The 21,585-nt window shown below is 44.7% G+C and overlaps 1 protein-coding gene across 2 annotated transcripts in view; it reads right to left on the reverse strand.

The window, feature by feature from the left end:
- Positions 1-21,585, reverse strand: part of POLDIP3 (DNA polymerase delta interacting protein 3) — a 1,331,876-nt gene that overhangs the window by 114,065 nt on the left and 1,196,226 nt on the right. For both annotated transcript variants that reach the window (XM_044074576.1, XM_044074567.1), the window contains exon 8: positions 15,431-15,497. In XM_044074576.1, coding sequence (XP_043930511.1) covers positions 15,431-15,497 — 67 coding nt within the window. The remainder of the gene's footprint in view (positions 1-15,430; positions 15,498-21,585) is intronic.

The raw sequence follows: 21,585 nt of genomic DNA on the forward strand, positions 1-21,585 counted from the left end.
TTTTTTTTTTTATGATAACAGTAGAGCACAAACCCTTTTAGCACAATTATTCAGGCAACAGAAAGTAGAAAGGGCTGTCGCCAAGCTTAGGGAGCCTGTAACAAGGAAGGTAAAGTACAGTTGTGTACACTTACCACAAATGTAGATGTTTGAGAGTATTCACTGTTGCAGTCATTACATTTGGGTTATCTGCCTACAGGTAGCCCTCAGCCGGCCTGAATACCAGAGTCTTAGATCCCTGCATCTGATGCTGTCTCTTCTTCCATGATGTCAGGGGTATAAAACATGCAGCCAATACCATTACATCAGTTTTTCTTGCCCCAGATGTCAGGTGCCCCCACAATGGGAAGCAATTATATGTTATGGTACACCTCCATCAAAAAGCAAATACACCAGAAAGCTTAAATACAATAAACAAGAAGGAAAGGTATAGCCAAGAGAAGTCAGGGGGCTGGAGGGAGGGTAACCAGGACTGTAACAGTGAATAAACTTGAACGTCTGCATTTATGGCAAGTGTACACAACTGTACTATGTTCTTCGTGTTTCACTGCTGCAGTCATTACATTTGGGTTGATTCCCAAAGCTAAGGAAGGGAGAAGGAAGTTAGAGAGCATTAGGGCCAGCTATTAAGCCCTGCAAGACTGCAGTGGCAAAACCAGCTCTTGAGTTAGAAAAAATAGGCATGTGGTAATGCTTGGTGAAGGTATGTACGGAGCTCCAGGTAGCAGCTTCTAGGATGTCTCTGGTAGGGACTCCTCTGAGAAAGGCTGTAGAGGTAGATGCAGCCCTGGTGGAGTGTGATCTTATCCCCTGTGGGGTAGGTTTTCCATGGTGCTTGTAGCAGAAATTAATGCAATGGGCTATCCATTTGGAAATGGTTTGCTTTGAAATGGCCTTCCCCTCTACTCCTGCAGCAAAACCAACTAGCAGCTGTTCAGATTTTCTGAGGGGCTTAGTCCTGTCCAAATAAAATCAAAGTTGTCTGTGCACATCCAAAGAGTGCAGTATTCTTTCTACTTTGTTTTGTGGATTAGGGAAAAGTATGCAAATGAATGGACTGATTTAGGGCCACACTAGACACCACCTTAGGCATAAAGGAAGGATTGGTCCTGAGGGAAACCCTGTCTTCATGGAAGATAATGAAGGGCTCCACTGCCATGAGGGCCTGTAATTCAGACACTATTCTTGCTGAAGTGATGGCTAGAAGGAAGGCTGCTTTCCAAGAAAGGAATTGTGGTAGCAGGCCTCTGCCCACCAAAGGAACTCTTGTCTTTATACAAGGAATGATAGGAATCATTGATTCCAGGTCCTGAGAATGTTGACACCATAGGCTTTTTAGATACCATTGTAGTTTCCTCATATGCAGTCTTGCATATGGAATTAGTAGAATGCAAGAGGCCATGAACCCCGGGGCTTGCAGAATTTTCCTTGCAGATAGCTGGGTCTTTGTGCTCAGTAGTATGAAGTAGGTTGTCAAATAAACTTGTGTCTCTGGAGTGAGGAAAGCCATCTGGGAAGTTGTGTTCAAGCTTGCTCCCAGGAATACAATCTGTTGGCAGGCTACTGGGTGAGATTTCTTTTCGTTTATGGTGTACCCCAGAGAGGTTAGAAGTTTCTTTACGAATGCCAGATGTTTTAATAGCAAGTCCTGGCTTTCTGCCTGAATCAGACAATCGTCCAATTATGGGTATATTTGAATATTTCTCTGCCTGCAAAATGCAATGGCTGGTGCTAGGCACTTTGTGAATACCCTGTGCACAGTAGATAAGCCAAAGGGAAGTGCAGAGAAAGTACAGTTGTGTACCTACCATAAATGTAGATGTTCGACTGTATTCACTGTTGCAGTCATTACTCTTGGGTTATCCTGCTGGCAGGCTACCCGCAGTCGGCCTGAATTCCAAAGTCCTGGTCCGGCGTCGGTTGCTGTCGCCTCTTCCCTGATGTCAGTACGCCATTTTCTTCAGTTTTTCTTGCCCCAGAGTCAGGTGCCCCCAAAAGGATAGGCTAAAACACATTGCTAATAAAAGCATGCACAAAAATAACTATACCTTCATCTACAAGCAAATACACCACATAGGTTGTATAGGATAGAGAAGTACAGATAAGTCCCAGCAAAGAAAGGGGGATGGTGGGTGGGTAACCTGGACTGCAACTGTGAATCACTCGAACATCTACATTTATGGTAGGTACACAACTGTACTATGTTCGTGTTTCACTGTTGCAGTCATTACTCTTGGGTTGAATCCCAAAGATGAGGATGGGTGGCTGGGCTATATAGGATTAGGAGAGGCTATGAGGCCCTGCAGAACTGCAGTGGCAAAGCCTGCTCTGGACTTAGAGTAAAGAGGTAAGTGGTAGTGCTTTGTAAAAGTGTGCACTGAACTCCAAGTTGCAGCCTCTAAGATGTCTTTGGTTGGTACTCCTCTGAGGAAGGCTGCTGAAGTGGCTGCTGCTCTGGTAGAAGGAGGCCTAATGCCCTTAGGCACTGATTTGCCATGCTGAGAACAGCAGAAATGAATGCAATGACCTATCCATTTAGAAATAGTCTGTTTTAAAATAGCCTTTCCTTGTGATCCTGCAGCATATGATACTAAAAGTTGCTCAGTCTTTCTGAAAGCTTTAGTTCTGTCCAAGTAGAAGCGTAGCTGTCTGTGTATGTCCAAAGAATGCAGAAGTTTCTCACCCTTGTTCTGTGGGTTTGGATAAAAGGTAGGCAAGTGAATAGTTTGGTTGAGGGCCACACTGGACACCACCTTAGGTATAAATGTAGGGTTTGTCCTCAGAGAAACCCTGTCTGGATGAAAAATGATAAAAGATTCCACAGCCATGAATGCTTGTAACTCTGAGACTCGTCTTGCAGAGGTTATTGCTAGGAGCAGAGCTGTTTTCCAGGATAAGAATTTTATATCAGCTGTTGAGGCTGGCTCAAAAGGAGGCAGGGTGAGTTTTTCCAAGACATAATTGAGGTCCCACGCAGGAATTTGTGCTCTCCTTGGAGGCCTGATGTTTTTGGCCCCTCTGAGGTACTGCCTTATTAAAGGATGAGAAAAGATAGGTGGTTCCGTACTGTAATGGGCTGAAATGGCAGAGGCATGAATCTTAACTGATGAAAAGGAAAGGCCTTTGTCCAGCATCTCAGTTAGGTATTGTAAAATCTGAGGAATATTTGGTACATACGTGTCAATGCCTTGTTCCTGGTTCCAAACACAGAATCTCTTCCATTTTTCTGCATAAGATTTTCTGGTACTGGGCCTCCTGGCCTCCAAGATAACATCCATAACAGCTTTTGAAAGAGGAGTGTTCTGAATGGCTACATTATCCGCCATGCTGCCAGGTTTAGGGTCCTGAGTTGGCTGTGCAGGATCTGATTGTTGTGTTGGGTCAGCAAGTGAGAAATTTGAGGCAATATCCATGCTGGACCTTGAGACAAGCTCTTTCGGATTGGGTACCAGTCCTGGCGTGGCCAGTCTGGTTCAATCAGTATCATTTTTGGCTTCTCTTGTCTGACCTTTAGGAGTACCTTGGGAAGGAGAGGCAGTGGAGGAAAGGCATATACTGTCAGGTTTTTCCAGCTGAAGGATAGGGCGTCCACTTTCCATGCTTGTTTGTGATAACTCTTTGTGCAAAATCTCCGTAACTGGCAGTTGTGAGGGGAGGCAAATAGATCTATGTCTGGGCATCCCCATTTCCTTGTTATCATTCTGAAGACTTGTGGATCCAGTTTCCATTCGTGGGGATCCATGAGGTTTTTGCTTAGTTCGTCTGCCAGAGTATTTGTTTTTCCTGGCAAGATTTGTGCTTGCAGGTGAACTTGATAAGTCAATGCTGTGTCCCACAAGGTCATTGCTTGTCTGCAGAGGGGGTAAGAATGTGTGCCTCCCTGCTTGTTTATGTACCACATGACTGTAGTATTGTCTGTCTTTATCAGTAACTGTCCTAGATGAAGTAGATCCTTGAAAGCTGTCAGGGCATTCTGATCAGCTAGCATCTCTTTTTGATTGATATGAAGATGCATCTGGCTTGCAGGCCATGTGCCTTGAATACATTTTCCTGCCATATGGACCCCCCAGGCATAATCTGATGCATCCATTGTCAGTGTCTGGCTGGCTGTGGGTAAAGTGAATGGCAGACCCTTGCTGTGGTGACAGGCCTGTGCCCACCATCGAAACTCCTGTTGCAGGCAGGGAATGAGGGTAATTACTGCCTCCAGCCTGTGGCAATGCTGAGTCCAAACACTTTAGATACCATTGTAGTTTCCTCATATGCAGTCTGGCATATGGAATTAGTAGAATGCAGGATGCCATGAAGCCCAAGGCCTGCAGGATTTTCTTTGCAGATAACTGGGTCTTTGTTGCCAACGTTTTGAAGTAAGAAGTCAGTTGCCTTTGTTTGTCTGGCGTAAGCTTGCACACAGGAATATTATCTCTTGAGAGGGTACTAGTTTTGATTTCTTTTCGTTTACAGTGTACCCTAGGCAAATTAGTAATCTTTTTACAAACGCCAGATGTTTTAAAAGAATGTCTTTGTTCTCTACTTGAATAAGGCAGTCGTCCAAGTATGGATAAATTTGAATTCCTCTTTGTCTGCAAAATGCAATTACTGGTGCCAGGCATTTTGTAAAGACCCTGGGTGCAGTAGATAAGCCAAAGGGCAGTGCAGAGAATTGGTAGTGCATTGAGCCAGCTATGAATCTGAGGTATCTTCTGCAAGACTGTTTGATTGGGACATGCAGATATGCCTCTTTTAGGTCCAAAGTTACGAGCCAAGCCTTCTTGCCCTGCATGGGCAGTAGCTGCTGTAGAGTCAACATCTTGAATTTTGGAACCTCCAGAAACGTGTTTAATATAAACAGGTCCAGTATTGGTCTCCAGGTTTTGCCCTTTCTGGGCACCAAGAAAAGTCTTGAGTAAAATTCTTGCCCCTACTCTTGCTGTGGTACTTGTTGAATGGCCCTCATGTCCATGAGGGCTGTAATTTGCTTTTGTGCCTCTGCCCATTGATTGTGTGGCAGGTCTGGCATACCTTTTGCCCTTGGAAGGGTGTGAAAATGGAACCTGTAGCCCTGGGACACTATGCTCAAGACCCATTTATTCTGGGTAATCATTTGCCAATTTGGTGAAAAAAGTGCTAGTTTCCCCCCTAAGGGGGCTGCCAAAAAATAAGTGCTTGGATAAGGCAGAGGAAAGTCATTGGGACTGTTTCCTGTAAGGTTGTGATTTGTCTTCTCTGCTTTTGGAGGTAGGAGCACCCCATTGTTTAGGCCTGTATGAGCCTTAGGGCTGAGATCTGCCTCTGGGACATCTATCTGCCTCTTTGTGGCCTGTCTAACAATGGAAAGGACCAATTTTTTGAAGGCCAGTTCCTGCTAAATCTGGATGTCTGTACCTGTAAGAAATCCTTAACTGTCTGCATGGATTTCACTTTATCCTCCATTTTCTTCAACACCTCTTCTGCTTTAGCACCAAACAAAGTATCATGCTGTAATGGAGCATCTACTAATTTTACTTTAACATGATCAGGCAGATTCTATTCTTTTAACCAAGCATGCCTTCTAATAACAGAACCTGTAACAGCGGCCCTGCAAGAGGCCTCCAGTGAATCATAACCACAATGCAAAGTATGCTTTCCCACTTGTTCAGCTGCATGCAATAAATCCTGCATTTCCTTGTTGTCTGAACATTCAGAATTTTTCAACATTTTCTGTTTAAGCAGTGACATTAAGTATTGCTGATATTTAAGCATATGAAACTGACAATTTAAAGCCCTTACAGCCAAGGCAGCAGAAGTGTAAACCTTTTCCCCCATCTGTCCAGTGCCCTAGAATCCCTATCAGAGGGGACAGGGTTTTTTTGCAGTGGAAGCTTTGACCCCTTTGGGACCCTGAGATATAGTTTCTGCGTCAACAGCAGGGTTTTTATATAGGAATTTATGAGAATCTGGGACCCTGTAGTATCTGTCTGGCTTAGCAGGTGCAGGGGGTAAAGAGTCAGGGGACAGGCTGGACTCCGAAAATACATCATCTACAATGTCTAGAACAGGTGGAATAGCAAGATGTCTGTGCTGAGGTAATAGCAGAAAGTCTCTGAGCCTTTTCTTAGATTCTGAGTAATCTTGGCTCTCCCAGTGGAAATGCTCCCTCATGGTATGCAGGGTTTCCCCAAAAGAATAATCCTCAGGAGGAGAGGCTGAAGGAATGGATTCTTCAGCATCAGAATCCTCATAGGGAGGAAAAGAATATCCCTGTTCAGAAGAGGAATCAGAGGAAATTGAAACCTGATCAGAAGAATCATATTCTGTCTCTTGCCTAGGCCTCTTGTCAAGAGGGGGATGGGAACCCCTGATCAAAGTAATTAGGTCTTTGGTCATTTGAAGCATCTGTTTTTTAGGCATGGAAGTCTGAGTAGGAGAATGCTGTACTTGTTTCTTTGTCTTTAGAGCTGCTTTAGCCTTTGTCTTTGAAACTGAAGATGGTTTAACATATAACTGTGCAATGCCTGCTCAGTGGCTCCAGACCCATCTGAGGGAATGATTTCCGAGTGTCCAATACCTTGAGTATCCAGAGGCCCAGTCGGCTCCACTTGGGAGTCGGAAGCGGCCTGTGGCTCTGAGGTAGCGGATGCCAGGGCGCCTCACTGAGAATCGGCGACTGGCCTAACGGAGGCCTCGTCGTCAGTTTTGGACCTCGGATGCCTATCCTTTTCCTTGTCCTTGCGTTTTTTGTAAACTCCGGTTGTCGGCTGTTCCGACGGCATTATATAGTTAAATCTTCGGCCAAAGCAATGAAATGCAAAATCAAACCGACGCTTAATAGTGCGTTGGTTAAATCTAGCACAAAACCGACAGCTAGCAATGTCGTGGTCAGGGCCTAGGCAAGGAATACAGTAAGAATGAAAATCCTTATGAGGTATTTGCTTCCCACAAGAAATACAATTGTTAACTTTTTCTGACATCGGTCTGGAGCAAGAAAAAAGTTTCCCCAATGGGGTACTTAGCTTTAATGAAGACTTCGGTTCTGAAATTCGGATTTGAAAATCTCAGGAGTCGGCCGACTGGCACTTGCGAACTGCTTTTGCATCGGGCACCGCGCGGCAAGAAAGACTGAAGAAAATGGCGTCAGCTGCATCTTTTATACCCCTGGCGCACTGACGTCAGGGAAGAGGCGACCGCAACCGACGCTGGGCCAGGACTTTGGAATTCAGGTCGACTGCGGGTAGCCTGCCAGCAGGATAACCCAAGAGTAATGACTGCAACAGTGAAACACGATGAACATCTGATAGTGCATGGAGCCTGCCCTGAAGCGTAGGTATTTCCTGCAAGATTTCCTTACTGGAATGTGCAGGTAAGCTTCCTTTAAGTCTAAAGTTGCCAACCAGGCATCTTTGCCTAGCATAGGAAGCAGGTGTTGAAGTAATAGCATTTTGAATTTTGGGATTACCAAAAAGGTGCTTAGAACAGAAAGGTCCAGGATAGAAAGCCAGGAGATGTCTTTTCTGGGTACCAGGAAAAGTCTTGAATAAAAACCTTGTCCCCTTTCTTCTGCTGGGACTGGATGAATAGCTCTGATACTTAGAAGAGAGAGAACCTGCTGTTGAGCCTCTGCCCACTGATTTGGGGTAGATCTGGCCAACCTTTTGGGGTTGGTAGGGTGTGGAAATGGAATCTGTATCCTTGGGAAACTATACTCAAAACCCATTTGTCCTGGGTAATGAGTTCCCAGTTTTTTGCATGCAGGGCGAGCTTTCCTTCTAAGGGAGCAGGCAGTTGAGCAGGGCTTGGAAGGGTTAAAGTTAAGTCATTGTACTATTTTTCCGTAGGGGGTTGTCTTACTACTCCCTGCTTTGGAAGTGAGAGCCCCCCACTGCTTAGGCCTGTGCACAGGCTGAGACTGTAACCTAGGTCATCTGCAGCTCCTGGGTTTGGACTGAGAAGGCCTGGAAGAGACAGGAAAGGACCAATTCTTTGAAGGCCAATGCCTACTAAATCTGGGAGGCTGTACTTGCAGAAAGTCTAACAGTTTGCATAGATTTAGCTTTTTCCTCCATCTTTTTGAGGACTTCTTCTGCTTTGCTGTCAAACAGGAGGTCTTGGTTTAAGGGAACATCCAGCAATTTAGCTTTAACGATCTGGCAAGTTTTGCTCCTTAAGCCAAGCATGCCTTCTAAGTACAGACCCAGTGACAGCAGCCCTGCAAGATGCTTCTAAAGAGTCAAAAACCACATTGCAAAGTATGTTTTCCAACTTGTTCTGCTGAATGCATTAAATCCTGTAATTCTTCGTATTCATCACAGTCAGGAATTAACATCATTTTCTGTTTAAGTAGTCCCATAATATGCTGCTGGTACTTTAACATACGAAACTGGCAATTTAAAGCCCTAATGGCCAAAGTAGCAGAAGTGTATACCTTCTTACCCCATCTGTCCAAGGCTCTAGAATCTCTATCAGAAGGGGTAGGATTTTTGGCAGCAGTAGCCTTAATGCCCTTTGGTCCTTGGGAAATGGTCTCTGGATTCGCAGCAGGATTCTTGAAGAGGAAATTGTGAGAGTCAGGTACTCTGCAATACCTGTCAGGTTTTCTGGGAGCTGGAGGTAAAGTGTCTGGGGACAGGCTAGATTCCAAGAAAGCATAATCTACAATGTCCAGAACAGGAGGGATAGCCAAAGGCCTGTGTTGAGGAAGGAGTAAGAATTCCCTAAGCCTCTTTTTTGAGTCAGAGTAATCCTGGCTTTCCCAGCGGAAATGCTCCCTAAAAGTGTGCAAGGTTTCACCAAAAGAAAAATCTTCTGGAGGGGAAGCAGAGGGAATGGAATCCTCTGCATCAGAATCCTCATAGGTAGATAAGGGCAACTCCTGGTAATCAGAAGAAACAGAAATATCAGATTCCTGATCAAAAGAATCAGAAGGAAAATCAGTTCTAGGTCTCTTAGAGGGGGAAGGCTGGCTTCCCCTAATTAAGGTAATAAGGTCTTCGGCCATTTTAAGCATTTTTCTTTTTTTTTTAGGCATATGGGCCTGAGCATGTGGTTTGGATGTCAGTTTCCTAGGCGTGGTGCGAGTTTTAGGCCTGGATGATGGCGTCAGTTTAAAATGCAAATCTGTAGGCCTGAATACACCCTCAGTAGCCGGTGCCTGCACAGTGGCTCTGGACCCATCCAAGGTAGAGAAATCCGCAGGTTCCATAGTTGAAGACGCATCTCGTAGCATACCGGATTTCGAATGGGTCTCAGTAGAGGCCTGCGAATCTGAAGTAGTGGGTATCAGGGGCTGTGAAAGCGCCTCACTGAGTACCGGTGGGCTGGCAGCTAGCTCAATGGAAGCATCGTCGGCAGTTTTGAACCTATGTGGTCTCTGTCTTTATCCTTACGTTTTTTCAGAATATCGGTAGTCGGATGGCTTACCGAAGCCATTTCGGAGTATGGATACAGAGTACCAAAATAATTTGCTGCAAATATAGCCCAACAACGAATTGTTCGGGGGTTGAACAAGGCACAAAACCGACAGCGAGAGACGTTGTGGTCTGGGCCTAAGCAAGGAATGCAGTAGGAATGAAAATCTTTATGAGGTATTTGCTTTCCACAGGTAAGACAATTGTTAACTTTTGCTGACATCGGTTAGAGCAAGAAAAAGGATCCCCAACAGGGTACTTAGCTTTTTTTTGAAGGCTTTGGTTCTGAAACTCAAAAATGAAAATTTCAGGAGTCGGCCGACTGACACTTGTGAACTGCTTCTGCTTCGGGCACCGCACGGCAAGAAAGACTGATGTAATGGCGTCAGCTGCATGTTTTATATCCCTGATGACCTGATGTCATGGAAGAAGAGACGGCATCCGATGAAGGGATCCAAGACTCTGGTATTCAGGCCGGCTGAGGGCTACCTGTAGGCAAATAACCCAAATGTAATGACTGCAACAGTGAAACACGAAGAACACCAAGAGATCCTATAGAGGTATTAGAAATATTTTGGAAATTCCATGAAAGTATGTATAAAGCAGAGAAATATGGAAATCAAGAAAATATACAATGGAAATGTTTATGGAAGAATTAAATATGACAAGGTTAGAGGTACATGAGGCAAAATTACTAACGGTTAGGGTAGGAGAAGACGAGATAAAAATTGTGATGTATAACCAATCTACAGGAAAGTCCCCAGGAATAGATGGTATTCCTGTGGAAGACTGGAAGTTAGGAGGGAAAAAGTGACACAGATTTGGAAGATTTTAACAGTATTTTAAGAGAAGGAGAAATACCAACATCTTGGAAGAAAGCTGTGGTAGCTCTAATACCTAAAGAGGGTAAAGATCCATCAGATCCAGCTTCATACAGGCCCATTTCAATACTAAACCATGATTATAAAATGTTCAGAGTAATCCTGGGTCTGCTGTGGCTCCACCTTTGTGGAGCGGAATAACCGTTGCTGTGCGCCACTGTATGGGCACGTAGCCTGTGGAGAGGCTGAGTTTGAACAGTATGTTTAGGTGAGGGGTTAGTTCACCTTTGAGCTCATGTAGGACACAGCCTGGGACACCGTCTGGTCCCACTGATGCTGTGTTGTTGGCTTTGGAGAGAGCTGTTTTAACCTGAGTGTCTGATTTCAGGGGCACTACATTCTTCTGATATGGTTATGGGCCCTTTTGGGGGTGAAGTTTGCACTGAACCTGTCTGCAAGGATGTTGGCGATATTGGTCGGTTCAGTGTATTTTGTGCCACTCTGCACTAACTCAGAGCAGATCTGGGAATTGCCACTTAGATTCTTGACATAGCTAAATAATGCCGTGTGGTTATCTTTGGAGTCCTTGGCAATTTTTCTTTCGAAGCTAGCCTTGGATGACTTTATGAGGGATTGTAGTTTTCTTGCTGATTCTGATCAGGGATGTCTTCCCCTCTTGGGATTTTCCTCTTTTCTGTACTAGTTTTAAAAAAGGGCATGAATTGAATAATTTATGTTATGTTAGTTTGATTATATGATACATAGCAATATATGTGAAATATAATGTTTGCAAATGTGAACTTCTTAATACAGTTTGATTATTTTTAAGTAAATGTAAATTTCCCTATGTCACAAGTGATAATTGAATAAAGGTGTTTAAAAAATGTTTGGTAGCAGCTGAATTAACTAAAGATCTAACTACTGGGTCAGTTCTGGGATTAGTGTATAAAAACTTGAAAGACTTGAACTTTGTACATTCTATTTGATTTTTTAGGGGCAGCAGGCTGGCTGTCAGGTAAAACACAGACTGTGAAATACACAACCTCCAGTGCTGACAGCACTGGAGGATCAGTGAGGGTATCTGGAAATTGCAGTTGTAGCATATCATAGTACTTCTGAGGGACTGAGAAACTTCAGTGTTCTTCCACTGAAAACACTCATCCTGGAAAATAGTCTTAAGAGAAAGAAAACCCCTTATAAGGAGGTTAGACATCACACTTGAATCTGAATTAGAAACTGAAGGAGAAAAGACTGCATCTGTCCCTTTACATTCACCTACAGATTTCACTTCTTGAATCTCTTCAGGGAAAGAGGAGCCACCTTACAAGTAGGGTCAACAGTCTGCACAAGACCCTGAGCCAAGCCCAATAAATTACTCCTGTCTAGAGAAACTGAGAAAGGAGAAGCCATATGTTTAGTTTTCTGTCTGTTTTTTTGACAGAAAAATTAGGGCAACCAGAACCAGTAATGCCAGCAACAGCCTCCCCAGGGATAGGCACAACATTCTGGTTAAGCAGGGGCACATGCCTTGCCCCTTCTTCCATGAACGAGAAGAATGGCTCTCCCTTGCTCACTGAAGGGACCCCGAACAGCCACAAAGGATGTGGATTAATCCCCAGTACATGGCTGCTGTATGGATAGCACCAGCAGAAACCAAAGAAAAATGTGAACAGTCTGAGCAGCCAGCTTTGGCCATAGCAGAGTCACCTACCTTTGGCTGTGCAAATTACCATCCTGCTGTGACAGCAAAAAATCGCTTAGTTCACTTTTTCTTTTTATTTCTGGAAGAAGGTACAACTGAGGAACCTACTGTTTTGTTCCATGGTCAAGCTGAAAAAGGTGCTTGTTTCCTGGGGAAGCTTAGCAGCAATCATCAGTAAAATGGAAAAGTCACAAAAAGCTTTTCCCACAGTAAAAAGCACTTTAAACACTTTCGCCAGTCCCCCAAAATAAAATAGAATAGAATAAACACAGTTTCTCAACAGAAAAAGGTAGTTTTAAACAATTTTAACAACTTTTCACCATAAAACTATAAAAAGTGTGCCCCTCCTTAAAAGTGGAGGAAAGTGATGAGACATTGTTTTTCCTAGCTTAAAATTAGCTGTTTCTCACAAAACTTAAACTACCTCAAAAGTAATGTAGAAGTTGTTTTCCCTGAAGGGAACTTAATCTACCTACCAATAGAAAAGTGTTTCTCGACTGACAATCCTCGAAAGCCAGCAGAAGAGGATTCTTCTTGATGGCAGGAAAGCTCTGAAGGGCTTGGCACCCAAACCTGTGTTTTTAATCAGCTCGCACTACCTGGGTGCATGGAAGGTGCCCTGAAGCTTTGGTAGCTGGCTGGATGCTATATTCCATACAGGATATAACCCACTGGTCCTTGATGATGGCTTTTCAAGCCAAACAAACTCAGACAACTGCTTCCCCTCAATGGAATGCACAGAATGCAATCAGCATTGCTGCAGCTCAGCTAGCATAATCACAGTCATTGGCAACTTAGCTGGCACAAGACAGGCAATACTGGGGGACACTTCAAAGCATTTCTCTGTCTGTGAAGAGACTTCTTCCTCTTTAAGGGATTACTGGGCTTGAAACATGTGGAGGCGGAAGTCCTCCACTCTGGTAAGGCCAAATGTTTCCCGAAAGCAATCATCTAAAAGGTCCTAAGAGGGCTTAAACAAACAAAAATACCCTCTCTTTAGCTGGGTATTCAAGATGTTTTTGAGCTCCTCCTTTAAAGACCGCCTTAGACAGGCCACCCTTTGCGGGCATATACTTAAGCCCACAGCATGAATGCCATCAAACCTACAGCAGGTAACATGGACGCCCACTATGGAAGCCATACACAGCGTCTTAACCATCTCCTCCTTCAAACTAGGTGAAAACTGAAAGACAAGTACACACACACACACACACACACACACACACACACACACACACACACACACACACACACACACAGTTTAAACAGAAATAAATGATTCCCTAAGATGAATGATGGGACTGCACCTGCAACTTGCCTTCATTCCTAGAAGAACGATTGAGCTATAAGACTCCTGCCTACTAGGGAAATGAACAATTTAACTACGCGAAAAGAGGCATTTAAGCTTCAGGAGGAAAAATGACTAAAAAAAGTGTTCTAAGCTCACACAGCATGCCAGCATAAATCAATTTTCATCTTAAACCAAGAAAGATGCAGACAGAAATCATTACAATCTTAACTACTGCTCCTTAACACTGTACTTAATTGTTAACCACACTGATGAAATGCAAAAATACATTTTTTAGCTACACAGATCAAATGATTACAAATATGAGAATTCTTACTTGGCAGTATGGTGTGTCCAGTTGGGGATTTGTTAAACATGCTTCAAATTTGTTTAGTATAAACAAGGCTTGCAGAAGCTATGTATTTCTGATTACAAACTGATACTGATCCACGAATTAAAAATATACAAAATGACAGTAAATGGCAATCCTTCCATCTCTATCAGTAAAAAAAGGATTACATAATTGTATATCCCAGTTCGGGTTTTAGGAACTTATGTGGACAGTGACCTAACTTTTAACCAACATGTGTCTACTGTAAAAAAAAGTCCTTCTATATTACATAGCTTATTTTACACAGCCCTCATTAGGCCAGTCACTGAATGTAATGTCCCCTTTGGCAGTATCTGTATAATGGAACACACACAGAGATACCTTACTAAAAGGATACAAGGCCTAAACATGTCCTACATGGACTGACTCAAAGCCATGGCACTATTCTTGGTATTCTACAGACTGCTAAGAGGTGAACTGTGTCTGGCATACAAGGCATCCTCCGACCCATTAATGATGGATTTTATTGCACATCAAAATTATGTCAAATGGCATCAGAAATACTTGTTTTAAGGATCTAAACCTCTTCTGCAACATCAAGTGAATGGTTTGAAGAGACAAGTATATGTTTCAGTGAATAGTACTGTTGTGGAACAGACTCCCACCCACTTAAAAGCAAAGTTCAACCCTGTCCATATTCAAGCGCAACTTAGATCTATGGGTGAGAAACAGAAAATTTACCCCAGGACTGCCCCTGTATTACTAACAAACACAGGCAGGTCCTAAATGCTTTATCCCACTCACGGGTCACTTCCAAACACCTATGGTACAATCCCAGTTATTCGCACTAGGGGTGATATATAGGGTCTTCTTCAAAGGATCGAAATTTCCCATCGAACCTCTGATCTGTGAAGAACAGATGATCGAAGCTGTGAAATATCGAACCATGTGAATGGAGACTGCAGTACACTGCAGAACAGGAAATTTACCTTTCTCTTCACTGTAGTGTGATCTCAGCGTTGGTATATTTAAGTAGCAGGGGGTGGGGGCATATAAGGAGGGTGAAATATGAAGTTTTCATTTGTTAAGAATTTTTTTTTTAGGTTCAATATTTTACAATTTCAATCCTGTGGTCTTCGATGATCAGAGGTTCGATGTTATGAAATTTTGATCATGGTTAAGGCCAATCTATACCAAATGGGATAGGTTATTTTGAGCACAATAAGGGAAACTGGCTAGGCTTAGCTAGCCTAGTACTTACCTATGAACCTATCAAGAAGCTTAAGTAATAGCAGCAGTAGTGACAAACAGCATATAGAGGACAGGCATCTTCCTAGGAACTAGACTGCCCGAAATCTGGACCCTGCCTTAACAAAGTGGAGTAGGTACACCCCACTGCTGAAGCAGGTTAAAAAATTGTGTGTGTCCCTTATAGTGGACACACAAAATTATGTTCATCTTTAAAATGAGTGGGAAAAGGAAAATGCAATGCTGAAGTCTAATGTACAAGTACGCATGCACCTAAGTGCTGCAGTTCACAGTACTGCCCATGAACGATGTCTTTACTGCCTCCACAAGGAAAAATTCTGGTTCTACTGAAGTATCAGTATCTAAGAATTCACTGATACATACTCAGTAGCATCAAATTCCCTCTGTGAATTGGCACTGGAAATTCCAGAAACATTTTCTGGTCAGTGAAACTTCCCAACCCAGGTAAAATAAATGGTAAATTCTCATATAAGAGCAAATCCAGAATTCTTACTATAATCCCCCTAAGTGTACTGACCAACCCCCCTTTTGAACTAAATTAGTTCACATTCAATTACAATCAACTACAAAAGTTATTTTTTAACATGAAAGAATACATATATTTTTGTAACCATAAATAAAAAAAGAAATACATACAAAAGAATAGGCTGGTCAGATGTAATGATTGTTCCATTTACATGAAGATTGCATTTCATTGGCTGTCCTGAAAATGACAGGAAAAAGACAATTTTAAACTGATGTCTGACAAAAAAAAAAGGAAAAGAAAAAATAAAAGACCGAAATGAATGCCACATTTTACTTAATAAAATGCACAGCTTTATTACTAAAAAATGCAAAACTGTTTGCTCAGGCATACAACTTGCTATAGTCTTAACTCTGTCTAACCTTGAGTAGTGCTCTGGTCCAGCTATGATTTTCAAGCAGTTAAACAAGGACTATAATTCAAATGCACTTGTGTGCTATTGGAAAAAAAATACCCAAATGTCCTCCATGTGAAGGTGAAAACATACTACTGTATTTAAGGTTCACAGCTGCCAGCATTGTATGACAGGACTGATGAGCAACATATTTTTAGAATGAATAAATTGCTTCTACTTTTTCATTCTGCTTGCTATACAGTAACATCAGCTTTTGGCAAACATGCTCTTGTATCTGACCTGAAAATATGTTTTCATAATTTCATGAGGAATCAAGACAAAGACAACTTCAATATCACATCTCCTACAGGTACAATCAATAAAGGACAATGGAACCATTCTACTTTTTCTCAGAAAGAAGTTCATTTTGTCAACTGCCATTCAATATTTTTTTTACCACTTTAGAGCAGCTTATCTTTCTTTTTATCACCCCCCCATCCCTCAGCAAATTGTCCAGTATCCCTTCGCTCCATTAACCCATTTGTTCATCTCTCGAGGAAGAGCACAGGCACCCCCAGCCCAAGCAACAACCCTATGGCTCACTTGATGTTCTTACATTCACTGCTGCAGTATTCTTAACTATATGGGATTTCCTGCTGCAGAAGTGAGACGTCCGGCCAGTCTTCCAAAGACTTCTGAATTTAAAAGGTATGCTGAATGTCATCATACGCACCCTGCATAATATAGGGCATAAAGGTGAAGGTCAGGTTTACAGAAAACAGTTCTTTTTTTCCTCCAGTCTGAAAAAAGAAGTTATGTCCTTACCATAACGTTCCATGTAGAGTGTTCATCTCGCCGTTTGTTCTTACACACGGGTAGCGTCCCTAGCTCCGTGACCCCGAGTGACTCATGGAAGAACGTTCCTAAGCACAGTGGAACCAAATGATGTCCTATCCTTGGAGACCTTGTCCACTCTATAATGAGTGATGAAAGTATGTGGTTTAGACCACGTGGCTGCTGCACAAATAGTGTCCAAAGGCAAGCGAGCCGCATAGTTAAGGAAGTGGAAACGGATCTGGTAGAATGGGCCTTAGGTTTGTTTGGTAAGGATTGGTTTGATTTAGAGTATACAAATGTTATGCAGTCAGCAAGCCATTTAGATAGTGTACGTTTAGTTATTGCCATGCCCTTTTTATTGTCTGCAAAAGCGACGAAGAGTTGATCCGTTTTTCTGAAAGCTTTGGTCCTGTCTAAAAATCTTAACTGCCTGTGAACATCCAACTTGTGCAACATATTCTCCAGTTTGTTAGTATGGTTTTTGAAAAAGGTAGGGAGCTCTATAGACTGGTTAATATTCGAAACTGAACATACTTTTGGAAGGAAAGATGGATTTGTACGCAAAGAAACCCTGTCTGGATGGAATATCAGGTAAGGTGGTCTGACCGATAATGCCTGCAGCTCTGAGACTCTACGAGCTGAGGTCACGGTGACGAGAAACAGCGTCTTCCACGACAAGAACTTTAGGAGGCATGACGAAGCAGGTTCAAAAGGTGGCAACATGAGTTGCGACAGCAGCAAATTCAGGCTCCATGGAAAAAAAGGTTTTATGACAGGCGGTCTAAGATGGAAGGTTCCTTTCAAAAAGGCTTTACAAAGCCTGTGAGACATAATGGGAGAACCTCCCTCACCAATATGAAAGTTTGATATGGCCGCCAACTGTACTCTTAGTGTGGAAGTAGAAGCTCCTTCATGAAAAAGGATGGATAAGAATTCTAAAATTTTATGTAGAGGAGCTACCAAGGGATCTAAGTTTTGACTAGATGCCCAATATACAAAGCGTTTCCACTTACTCGTATAGAGTTTAGTAGTAGAGGCTTTATGAGAAGCAACTAGGATGTGTTGAACTGCCGGAAGGAGTAGATGAGACCTGGCTAGGCAGGGAAGCGGAGCAGCCAAGCTGCTAGTTTGAGGGACTGTAGAGACGGGTGAGGAACTCCCGACGAATGTGTCAGCAGATCTGGCACTGGGTCCAGAATCCACGGTTCCTCTATTTGATGAGCTCGAAGAAAGGGAAACCATATTTGACGAGGCCAGAATGGGGCTATGAGTATTATAGTCCTTTCCAGGCTCCTGGCTTTCTGTAGAAATCTGGGAATCAATGGAGTCGGTGGGAATGCATATAGGAGACCCGGGGGCCAATCGTGTATCAGTGCGTCCCTGGGGACATCCCCCGGAGGGGGTAGAAGGGCAAAGTAGCTTCTGCATTTTGCATTCAATGGGGAAGCAAACAGATCGCAGCAAGGCTGGCCCCATTTGCGGAAGATCTTTTCCGCCGTCTGTGAATTCAGGGACCACTCGTGAGGTAACAGGATGGCTCTGCTCAACCTGTCCGCAATGACATTGGATGACCCCGGGAAGTGCGTTGCTATCAGAAAGCGACCCGTGGACTCTGCCCATTGCCAAATTCTCATGCCTCTCTGCATAACGGGTAAGACCTGGTTCCCCCTTGCTTGTTTATGTACCAGACTACAGACATGTTGTCTGTCTGAACTGCTACTGTCCCTAGAGGTAAGAGGGCTTGGAAGTGTTGCAACGCCAGGAACACCGCCCTCAACTCCAGAACATTTATATGTAGAGTGTACTCCATGCTGGACCATTCTCCTTGGACTGTTCTTCCCTGAAAAAAGCCCCCCCACCCTATCAGGGAAGCGTCCGTGGTTATTGTGGCTGTTGGAATGGGTAGAATGAACGGACGACCCGCAGTGAGGTTCTGATCGTGCACCCACCATGAGAGGTCCCGTCTGCAAGATTCTGTTATCCTGATCTCGTGCGTTAGGCGTAGGTGTTGGAACGACCACTGCGCAAAGAGCAGCCATTGAAGAATCCTCATGTGTAACCTTCCCATAGGGACTGCAATTAGTGCAGCTGCCATCAGTCCCAACACTTTTAACACCAGTTTGGCTGGGGCTTTCTTGCTGACTAGAAGAAGTAGGACCTGCTGTTTGAGCGTTGAAGCTCTTACTGGGGGGAGTTTCAGTAGTGTCGATTGTGTATTTAGATCTGCTCCGATGAAGGAAATACACTGTGAGGGCATAAGCAAGACTTTTCGAAGTTTATGGATATCCCTAAGTAGGAACAAAGGCCGATTGTACAGTCTCTGGCTTGCAATAGTCGACGCTCGGTGGTGGCGGTGAGGAGCCAGTCGTCCAGCTAGGGAAACACCCGGAATCCTTGTCGTCTCAAGTGAGCCGCAACTACTGCCATGCATTTGGTGAAAACCCTGGGGGCTGAGGTGAGTCCAAAGGGCAGAGCTCGAAACTGAAAGTGACTGGCCCCCAGCCGGAAGCGCAGGTGATCTCTGGACGGTCTGGCCATTTTGATGTGGTAGTACGTGTCTTTGAGATCTATAAAGCACATCCAATCAGCCTTCTGTAAGAATGGAAGGATCGATTGAAGCGTGACCATCCGGAACTTTTCCTTCTTCACGAAGTTGTTGAGATGGCTGAGATCTAAGATCGGTCTCCAGTCCCCTGTCTTTTTTGGAACTAAAAAGAACCTCGAGTAAGTTCCGAATTCTCTTTGGTACGCCGGGACTGGTTGGATGACTCTGTTTTCGAGCAGCTTTGAAATTTCTACAGCTGCTAGCTTTCGCAGAAGGGGTGGCACGTCTGGAAATTTTCTCTGTAGAGGTGGTGTTGAAATGAAGGGGATTTTGTATCCTCTGGTTATAATGCTTTTTACCCAAGAATCTGAAGTAATGTTTAGCCAGGCCAGTGGGTATAAAGCTAAGCGACCCCCGACTGCCTCCAGCGCAGGACAGCCGGGCCTCCATTCAGGAGTGCTGGAAAGGCTTCCCAGGGACGGAATCCATGTCGCCTTGGTTATGCGGACCCCCTCTGCCGCCGGGGCGGTGTCTTCCATTTCTACCCCCTCCTCTGCCTCTGGAGGGGGTATCACTCTGTGTGGTCTGGAAAGATCCCGGATTCTTACGGAACCACATTTTACCGCCTCGTTGCCCTTTGGGGTACGGTCTAGTAGGAGCGGAAAAATGGACCCCGACAGCAGACAGGGTCTTTCCCTCTTGCTCGCACCGAGTGCGAGTCTCCTTAACCTTGGGCCCGAAAAGTGTGGCACCATCAAAAGAGGCATTGGCAAAGGAAGACTTGAAGGCTTCCGCAAAGGAGCACAGCTGCATCCATGATTGTCTTCGAAGAGCAATCGCTGAAGCTGCAGCTCTACTCGATCCCTCGGCTGCATACGAGATGAGCCTCATGGATGAGTTTACTATGGAGGTGAGGGTGTTAAGTTGTGCTGTTACCTTGTCTGAAACAGCAGCATCTGTGTTACCCTGGAGGGTATCTATCAGCTCCTTGATGAGATCCCTCTGCAAACGTGTGAAATGGGTCAGGTAGTTTAGCGAACGCATGGAAAAAGTCGCTGAACTAAAAATGCGCTTCCCATATCTGTCCATAGTCCTAGAATCCTTATTAGGAGGATGAGCAGATGAGGAAGACTCAGACATCTCCTTTTTTGTGGCTGCCGCCACCACCATAGCGTCGACAGGGACTCCCTTGGTGAGATAAGATTTATCTTGGGGGGCAGTGATGAACTTGTTTGGTTTCCTAGGTACTGGTTCCACTGTGTCAGGTGTCTCCCACGCCTTTCGAGCAATCAAATCCATTAATTCATCGAAGGGCGGGGTCACCCAGAAGGTAGAAGGTTGAGCCCCAAAAGCCTTCAGCAGCACCGACTCGTCCTCAGAGGGGGCTAGGAACTGCCAATCACCCCTCTGTTTCAAGATCTCCAGGATGTCTGCAAATGACACATCCTCCGAGGGTGATTTGGGGGACCCCTCTGCCTCATCCAAGTCGGTGTCAGACGTTAGAGATTCCTGTGGGGAATCTATGTGCCTCCTCTTGCACAACCGTTTCCTTGGGACCTCATCAGAGGGGGCTTCTGGTGAGGCCTCCAAGGAACAGGGGGAGCCCTCTGTGGGTGGCTGAGGCAATTGGGCTTGGGATGGATTGTGGGAGCAGAAACAGAAAGTGGCCGTTTTGGGGAAGGAGAAGATTCCCCTGATGATGTGGTTGTCTGTGCAGACAATACCTTCCTCATAAGGTCAAAGGCCCCCGAACCCCTGGCCGAGGGCTCCCCCCGGTTCCGAAGAACACGGAAGCATCCCAGAACCAGGTGCCGTGGGCTCCGACCCTGGGGACGGAGCCGAACCAGTCTGTGCCGAGGCCCCGAGAGGGAGAGTCGGCACCGACAGGTCGGTACGACTCTCGGTCCCAGAACCGAGCAAAGACAGTCGGCTCCGCGATTCCCCTAACAGCTCCAAAGGAGTCGAAGTCAAAGGTGTTGATCATGCAATGGACGGTTTCGGCACCGAGGGCTCCACTATCATCAGGTCATTTTCTCCCGGCTCCGAGATCTGGATGGGACTCGAAGGAGGACCCGTTGGAGATATGGGGAGGCCTTCTAGTTTCAACACCAACTGGGAGGAAACTGCAATTAACTTGGAAAGGGCCGTGTTCTCCATGAGTTTCTGCATGACACGATCTACATCTGTGTCAGACAAGGGTCTGGAAGAACGGGTCGAAGGAGCCGAAGATGGCACCGACCAAAGAATGGACGGTGGTGGCAGTTCCGACACCGGTTCCAAGATCTGGGGCTCAGGAAAAGATAATTGTTCGGTGCTCGGCCCCGAGATCTGTGGAACCGGCGAACTAACCTGAGAAGATGAACTCGGAGCCGATGACATGGGCTCCGACATATTCGACCCCTTTGAGGATTTAGAAGCCTGATCCGACTTGTCCAACGCCTCTTGAAAGGCCGGCTTCAACAATCCTCTGTCAATAAGCTTCCTGCGTCTATCTGTCATGACCCTCCCGCTAAAGGAATGGCAAATAGAGCAATCCTCTTGGAGATGGAGAG

Source organism: Protopterus annectens, chromosome 1.part1 (assembly GCF_019279795.1).
Source record: "Protopterus annectens isolate FY-2018-M chromosome 1.part1, PAN1.0, whole genome shotgun sequence".
NCBI classification, from domain to species: domain Eukaryota; kingdom Metazoa; phylum Chordata; order Ceratodontiformes; family Protopteridae; genus Protopterus; species Protopterus annectens.